General features: G+C 39.2%; 1 protein-coding gene across 1 annotated transcript; it reads right to left on the reverse strand.

Moving 5' to 3' along the window:
* Positions 1-690: 690 nt before the first annotated feature.
* On the reverse strand, positions 691-7,717 carry LOC132352421 (transmembrane emp24 domain-containing protein 2-like). The gene is made up of 3 exons (XM_059902900.1): positions 7,489-7,717; positions 7,114-7,365; positions 691-782 (listed from the first exon to the last, which is right to left on the reverse strand). Exons 1-3 carry the CDS (start codon positions 7,715-7,717, stop codon positions 691-693), a joined length of 573 nt encoding a protein of 190 aa, XP_059758883.1.
* Between the last annotated feature and the right edge of the window lie 367 nt (positions 7,718-8,084).

Below are 8,084 nucleotides of genomic sequence, written 5' to 3' on the forward strand. Positions count from 1 at the left end.
AAACACAGTTCTTTTATTTAAAGGAAATTGATGGTTTAAGTAAACTGTAGTTACATAGCCATCAATTCTCTTTATAAAGAGCTTCAACAGGGAAAGTTTTGCACCTGTTAATCAGTTCCAAGACACAGTCAGTTGAGGGAATTGTATTGATGCCTAAACCAGGCCACAGGTTGGATGGGTGGAAAGACTAACAGATCTGTTTGCTTTCAGCTAGTGAATTTTTATTAAGCATTCAATATGAGCTAGCTCTGTGTTAGGGACTGGGGTAACTCAGGGTCTGTATAATCGAATATGGGATACATGAAATGTTACAGAGAAAAAAAATTTTTTTTTTACTAAACTAAAGGGAGATATGTGTATAGATTGAAGTAGTCAGAGAAGGCTTTGCGAGATAGCACTTGACTTGGGTCTTAGAAGTGTTTGGACAGATGAAGGTGGAGGAGAGGGAAAGAGGCATTCTAGGAAGAACAATGTGAGGATAGAATCAAAGAGGTGGAAATAAGCATGGATGTGTGGGGGCTACATTCATCCGTTGTTGCTTATGTAACAAATCACCTCCCAACTTAAAGATCATTTGCTGTTGCCTATTGTTCTACTGATCTGGGCCAGGCCTAGTGGATCTCACTTAGGCTTGTAGTCAGCTAAGAGGTCAGCTAGAGCCTGGCTAGTCTAGAAAAACTCACTTACATGTTAGGCTTGCTGGCTGTTGGCTGAAGAGCTATGGCTGGTCTCCACATGGTGGTCTCTCATACTCCGGCTGGCTAGTCTGTGCTCCTCCTCACCTGGAAGGGGTACAGGGGAGAAGAGAAGAGCAGAACTATGCCAAGGCCCAGACTCACACCTGACACACTATCATTTTTGCCACGTTCTGTTGGTCAATGCAAATCACAAAGCCAGACTAAAGTGGTGGGGAATTACACTCCTCTTAATAGGAAGAGCTACAAAATCACTGGGCAAAGGGTCTGGACCACAAGGAGTGGCCATTTTTGTAAACAGTTTTCCACATGGGTCAACCACACTGAGGTACAGATGTTGTGAAAAGATAAGGAAACAGGGAAAATATATTTTTAGGAAGACTAGCTTGGCAAGAGCTCACACTCAAATTTGAGAAGTCATGGAAGAGACTGAAGGAGATAAGGGGCTGCATCAATAATCCTAGTAAGAGGTATAAGGGGTTTGTCTTTGTTTGGGCTGCTATAACAAAGAACCACAGACTGGGCGGCTAATAAACAACAGAAATTTATATCTCACAGTTCTAGAGGCACCTGCTTGGTCACGTTCTTGTGAAGGCCCTCTTCCTGGTCATGGCCAGTGCCTTCTCGTTGTGTCCTGATGTGGTGGAAGGGGACTAGGGACTCTGTGGTGTTTCTTTTATAAGAGCTTTAATCCCATTTATGAGGGCTCCAGCTAATGACTTAAGCACCTCCCAAAGGGACTACCTCCTAGTACTATCACCTTTGGAGGTTTGGATTTCAAAATATGAGCTTGAGTGGATAAAAACAAATCAGACGGGACTTCCCTGGTGGTGCAGGGGGTAAGAATCTGCCTGCCAATGCAGAGGACACGGGTTCGAGCTCTGGTCCGGGGTGATCCCACATGCCATGGAGCAACAAAGCCCGTGTGCCACAACTACTGAGCCTGCACTCTAGAACCCATGAGCCACAACTACTGAGCCTGCATGCTGCAACTACTGAAGCCTGTGTGCCTAGAGCCTGTGCTCCACAACAAGAGAAGCCACTACAATGAGAAGCCCGTGCACCACAACAAAGAGTAGTTCCCACTTGCTGCAACTAGAGAAAGCCCACACGCAGCAATGAAGACCCAATGCAGCCAAAAATAAATAAATGAATAAATTTAAAAAAAAAACAACCACAAATTAGACCAAAACAGGTCAGGCCAAAGATAGAGGCAGTATTTTCAGGATTTTTATTTATTTCTTAAAAGTAACCATGAAATAAATGGTTCTATCCCTTTGAAAATATTTTGGGGCATTTTTGAATTGGTCTTGACTCATAGTCGTGTGTTTCTGAACTGTGTCTTTTGCTGTCCATATCTTTGGGCTATGGCCCGTCCTTAGACTCTGTCGGGTCGTAAGTACATAGTATTGTGCTGACTCCCCCAAACAGGACCATATCCAGCAAATCTGCTGGTGTGAGCCCTTCAGGTGTACATTCATCAGCACTCAGCTGTTCAACAACTGAAAGATTTGTGTGTGTGTGTGTGTGTGTGTTTGCACTCTCTTTAGCTGAAAGAGTTTCCCAGGAGACTTGAAACAAATTCCAATCTTGGCTTCTGAGCTCCTGTCTGAAACCTCAAGTATACTTACTTTAAAATTGGGCCTTTGAAGTACCTTGCTTCATTCCTTTGTTTTTGGGACCATCTCACCATAACATCATCAACTATGACCTGCCAAACATCATCATGTATTAACCTTAACTCTACTTAGAGCAATAAATGATGGTGCTCTTGCTTCTAGCAACTCTAAACGTTGCATCAGGTTAAAAAGGAGAAGTGTTTTTATAAATATCCTAAGACTTATATGATAGCTAACTTCTATAAAAATTACACAAAATAGGGACTTCCCTGGAAGTCCAGTAGTTGAGACTCCACACTTCCACTGCAAGGGCCACGAGTTTAACCCCTGGTTGGGGAACTAAGATCCCCACATGCCACAAGGCACAGCCAAAAAAAAAAAAAAGAAAAAAAAGAATTATACAAAATAAAACAAATACCGTAATGAGTATGTTGAGGTGACACTGGTTTATAACATTATATGTTTCATGTGTACCACATTATACTTTGACTTCTGTATACACTACATTGGCATGCTCACCACCAAAAGTTTAGTATTCATCCATCACCATACAGTTGACCTCCTTTACTCATTTTGCCCTCCCTCCACACCCTTCCCCCTCTGGTAACTACTACTCTGTTCCACACTGATTTTCAAAAGTACATTATTTCTTTAGAAAGTCTGAGGAAAAAAAAAAATAATTGAGTTAGGTCTTGGAGAAACCTTAAGAGGTCAGTCTCAGAATGATTGTCTTAGGAGAGAAAAATCATTTAATGCCAAGTAAAGATTTCAGATACTCATACTTCCCAAATTGATTAAAAAATTTATTGCCTTAATAACTGAAAATTCAGTTGTTATTACCTACCCTGATATGCTTTTCAAATGACCATATTGTTTTGTTCGAACGATTTTGTTTTTCTAAAGTCTTGTAAATCTTCTATGCAAAGATTTAATTGCTTCCTATGAAGGAAGGAGGAGAGGATGAAAATGCATGGTGTGAGGTTCTAGAAAAACAAAGCATTTATCTCTATTTCTGTCTGTTGGGATGCTTTAAGGTTAATAATTGGGAATTGCTCATTTTAAAGCCACATTGCATTAAAAAAAAAGACACATGTTTCCTGCTGATAGGATTTTCAGACTGCCTAGAATTTATTGTAATTTTATGAGAGAAAAATCTTAATAGCTCAGCAATCAAATACATGACAAAATAATTTTAGAAAACCTAAAGATTTATAATTTTTCTAATTGTTCCTTGTAAATTTCACTTTTTTCCCTCTTGTACAGTTATGTTATCAGGATTTGGAATTTTAATTTGCAGCTTTCATTCATTTTACAACAGTATGATGAATGTTTTATCTTCCCTGGGACTATTATATCCAGAGATAATAAGAACAGTCATCTGTTATATGGTCTGCATTTCTTGAGTTGTTTTCTGTGATTTTGTTGTCGGCCTAGCAAAATTAATTAGATTAATTCCCTAAATTCTAGAGAATATTATTAGATACCAATTAAGAATTCAGAAATGTATATTTTATATACTAGTTTATAGACTAATTTTAAAAGAAAGTAAATCCATCTAGATTCATAGATTTTGATGTTTAGTCTTCATAATACACCCTAATATCTATTAATGTGTCATTAGTTTTGTAGGAATCTGGTAAAAAGTCATTTATATGTATTTTGAATAAGATGCTAGCTGACCTTAAGCATTTTTTCCCTGTTTGTTTCTTTATGTACATTTTTCAAATAGGGCTAGACACTGCTATATCCTCAAAAACAAAACAAAACTCTGAAAAAGAAAATCACATACACAAATCAGATTGGCTGCTAGTCCTAAATGTCTGACTGGATGCCCATTTATTTTAAACTTTTATTATTGTTTTTAATTTATTTTTTGACATAATTTTCAAAAAGCCAACATGCACACAGTTTAACCATCAAGTATAATGATATACAATAGTTCTTTGGCCCACTTCTTCTCAGCTTTACTTACTCACCAGAGACACTGGCTTCAAATACAGCTCTTTTAAAAATTTTGGTAGACAATACTTCCCAGTCTCTCTTGCAGTTAGTTGCAGTCAAGTTTTGAGTTCAGGTCAATGGAAACTGAGCAAAAGTGATGTAAGCCAATTTTTAGGCCCATCAAAAATATCCTGTGTACTATTCTCAACTTTTAGCTGAATGGAGATGACCCTGGCACCTAGAGGATGGGGAGTCCTTGAGTCACTGTTGGTATTCTATGTGTTGGTTACCATACTGTTTTTCATGTACATTTTTGGTGGTAAAATACACCAGAAAGACTAAGTCACTCCCCAGTGCATGGCTTTTTGTCTCTGCTATTATGTAAGAAAATGCAAAAGTGGTTTCTAAAAATGTAACATCAAATTTAATAAAATTTTGTCCCAGATTGAGAGTTGCATGTCTTTAAATGTAGCTGAAAAATAGTACAGGTTTGCTCCATGGAAATGCTTTGTTTTGAAAAGTCCTGCTAATCATGATGGCTTCACTAATATCCCAAGGAACAAGATACAGTCATAGTGGGGTTAATTGTTAATACTTGTACATGTAAACACATAGTGCAAATAGTCTTATTCATAATTTAGATTTATTTTTAACAAACTTGGAGTCAGATCTTGGAATCATTATTTTGATGTTACTGTGTAGCTACCAAGACCTCATTCCAGGAATAGTAGAAACATTATCACTGCCACTTGATTGTTCACCTGTATTTATATTCCTAGTGTAATTCTTGATCAGTAGTTTGTGTGTAGGAATCCTTTTAGGCCACTTGTCCATTTTATGAAGCTCAGTTAACATTAGGTAATATAATCCAGAAATCCACTGAGTAATACAATTGCAGTATATGACTATAAGTTGAAATTTGACATAGGAGAAAAGGTGCCATTGTCAATTCCTCCAAGTTACAGAATGTCCACCCCACCACAGGATTTCTTACATATTACACATGCCATTGTCCAGCACACAGAGTGAGTGAAGGTACCAGATTTGATCTGTATATTACTGTACAACATTTAATTTCCTACTTTTGTTCTTGTTGTTGTTTTTTGTTTTTAAAAATAATTGTTTATTTACTGAACTTCGGGCAGATTAGATACACAACCAATTTTAAATTTATATCTTTTAACTCAGTTTTGAAGTGTTTTCACACACACATGCACACAAATTGGCATGCAACAGTTGTCCTAAGGTAAAACACAGTCACCTTAAACTGTTGCAAGTATTTTCACCCAAGGTTGAAAAATTGCTTATCCTGAACATAAAAACTTTTAATAAATTTAAATTAGTTATATAAAACTCGTTACTTGTAGTTTTCCCCTTGCAAAGATAAAAAAAAAAAATGTACGAGTAACTAACATAAGTCAGTTACAACATAATCCTGGATCCACACCAAACCAAATCCACACCAAACCAAATCCACACCAAAACCAGATGCTCCTTTAATTTTAAACCCATCATCAGATGCCAAGAGAAAGTCATTTTATTTTATACAAAACAAAATTCACATGTGCCATAAAAGAAAAGACCCAAGAAAAACAAAAACAAAAACCCTAATACTGACAGTAATGTTCAGTACTCTAATTAAACAGTGGCCAAAATGCCACTGATCAAAAATAAAACAGTGGCTGTATATCACTGCAAAGAAATCCAAGAGGCTTTTAACCCTTTGGCATCAGAAATCCAGATTTTTCCAGTTACTTGAATGCATACCTCCTATGTGCCAAGAGTAGAGAAAGTGGATATGCCAGCATAGAAAGAAAAAGAACTATCGTTCACTGAAACACCCAGAGAATTGGCTTTAATAGAGACTTCTTACAAGGTTAGGCAGAAACCAAAAAAATGGTTATTAGCTGCTTGTGTCAACAATTTTAAGTGGAGGTGATTGAGTTCTAGGGTTCAAAGTAAAACTATAAGGGGAAAAAGGTTGTTGGTTATCTTTAAAGCAAAAACAAGATAGACAAGGTGTAAAAGTACCAACCTGGTAGCATATTCTAGTCACAGAGCTCTGCCATTAGGCTGAATAGAAAATGTCAAGATTCAGATTGTTGTTTCTCATAAGGACTCAACAAAATGAATCTTTAATGACTTGAACTGCAGGATAAGGGATTCCAAGAATGCAGTTATTTTAGTAAAGTACTATCCTGAACAAACTGCATTTTATGATGAAAACAAAAGGAAAGAAGGTATAATAAGGACTATACACCTATATTCCACTTACAGTGCTTGAGTTCTGGAAGGACCTGTATAATGAAGGCAGAATTCAAATATGAAATCATGCCAATCACATGTCAAATTTCACTATAACTTTCCTAAAAAAGTGTTTTCCCCCAATATCTGTTAATCACAAAGAAACAGAAGCTGTGAATGTACAGTTCAGAAAATAAAAATGTAGAAACTAATGACGTTATTATGACCAAGATGTTTGGTGAACAGTGAATTATGAGTTTGGGATCATCAGGAAAAGGCTTTTTTTTTTATTTTTAAATATTTATTTATTTATTTATTTATTTATTTATTTTTGTCTGTGTTGGGTCTTCGTTTCTGTGCGAGGGCTTTGTCCAGTTGCGGCAAGCGGGGGCCACTCTTCATCGCGGTGCGCGGGCCTCTCACTATTGTGGCCTCTCTTGTTGCAGAGCACAGGCTCCAGACGCGCAGGCTCAGTAGCCGTGGCTCACGGGCCCAGATGCTCTGCGGCATGTGGGATCTTCCCAGACCAGGGCTCGAACCCATGTCCCCTGCATTGGCAGGCAGATTCTCAACCACTGCGCCACCAGGGAAGCCCAGGAAAAGGCTTTTTAAACAATCCTCTGGCCTGTAAAAAAATCTCTTCAGGTAGTAGATCTGTCCCAATGTCATGGCAACTAGAACAAGAGCTTCAAAGAAGGACCAAAGGACCACTCTGCTGTTTGTGTTGTCATTGATTGCTCTGTGTATTCTCTCCTGAACTCCCCTGTTGTCCTGTTCATGCTTTACAGCCGTCATTGCCACTGCGAGCAGCTCATTAATCATTTCCTCTAGCTTGTTCTGGTGAGCTTCTGTTTCCATGTCTTGTCCTTAGGGGGCCTCCCCATTATCAATGGCGTACATCACTATCTTTGGAGTCACGGTGGACACCCTATTGCTAAAACAAAACTTATATGTTCCATCCATGTGAGCAGCAAATGTGTATTTCCCACTGGACTCCCTGTCTGCTTTATAAATTCCTTTATTTTCAGGCCCTGTAGCCTCCATGTTGATGTCCAGGAAGCCGCCCTCGGCTACCTCGAAGATGAGGCCCATCTTGGTGCCCGAGGTGACCCGTTTGAAGAAGCACTCCTCTGCATGCGCATCGAGGCTGATGAAGTAGCCCGAGACCGTGGCCAGGAGGGCGGCCTGGAGCACGAGCTCCTGATGCACGAGCACCATGGTGCTGCTGGGGTCAAAGCCAGGACCGCGACTGTGGCCTCCAGAGCCGCCGCCACCGCAGCCTTCTCCTAATTTCCTACTGTTTTGATAAAGACTATAGATATGTCTTAACATTTCCTTCCCTCACTCCAGTGGAACATTTTCATGTCCACTCTGGAGACTAGTGCACTCTAAACCCCTGCTGCTCATAGTGCGGTTTATGGGCTAGCAGAATCAGCATCATCCCAGGAGCCTGTTAGAAATGCAGCATCTCAGGCCCCTCCTCAAATCTACTGCATCAGAGTCTGCATTTCAGCAAGATCCCCTAGAGAATCATACATGGTTAAGGTTTGAATGAACCTCCGCCTCGGGCGAAAGAGCCTGGAGG

The sequence above is a fragment of the Balaenoptera ricei genome, chromosome 18 (genome assembly GCF_028023285.1).
Source record: "Balaenoptera ricei isolate mBalRic1 chromosome 18, mBalRic1.hap2, whole genome shotgun sequence".
Lineage (NCBI taxonomy): Eukaryota > Metazoa > Chordata > Mammalia > Artiodactyla > Balaenopteridae > Balaenoptera > Balaenoptera ricei.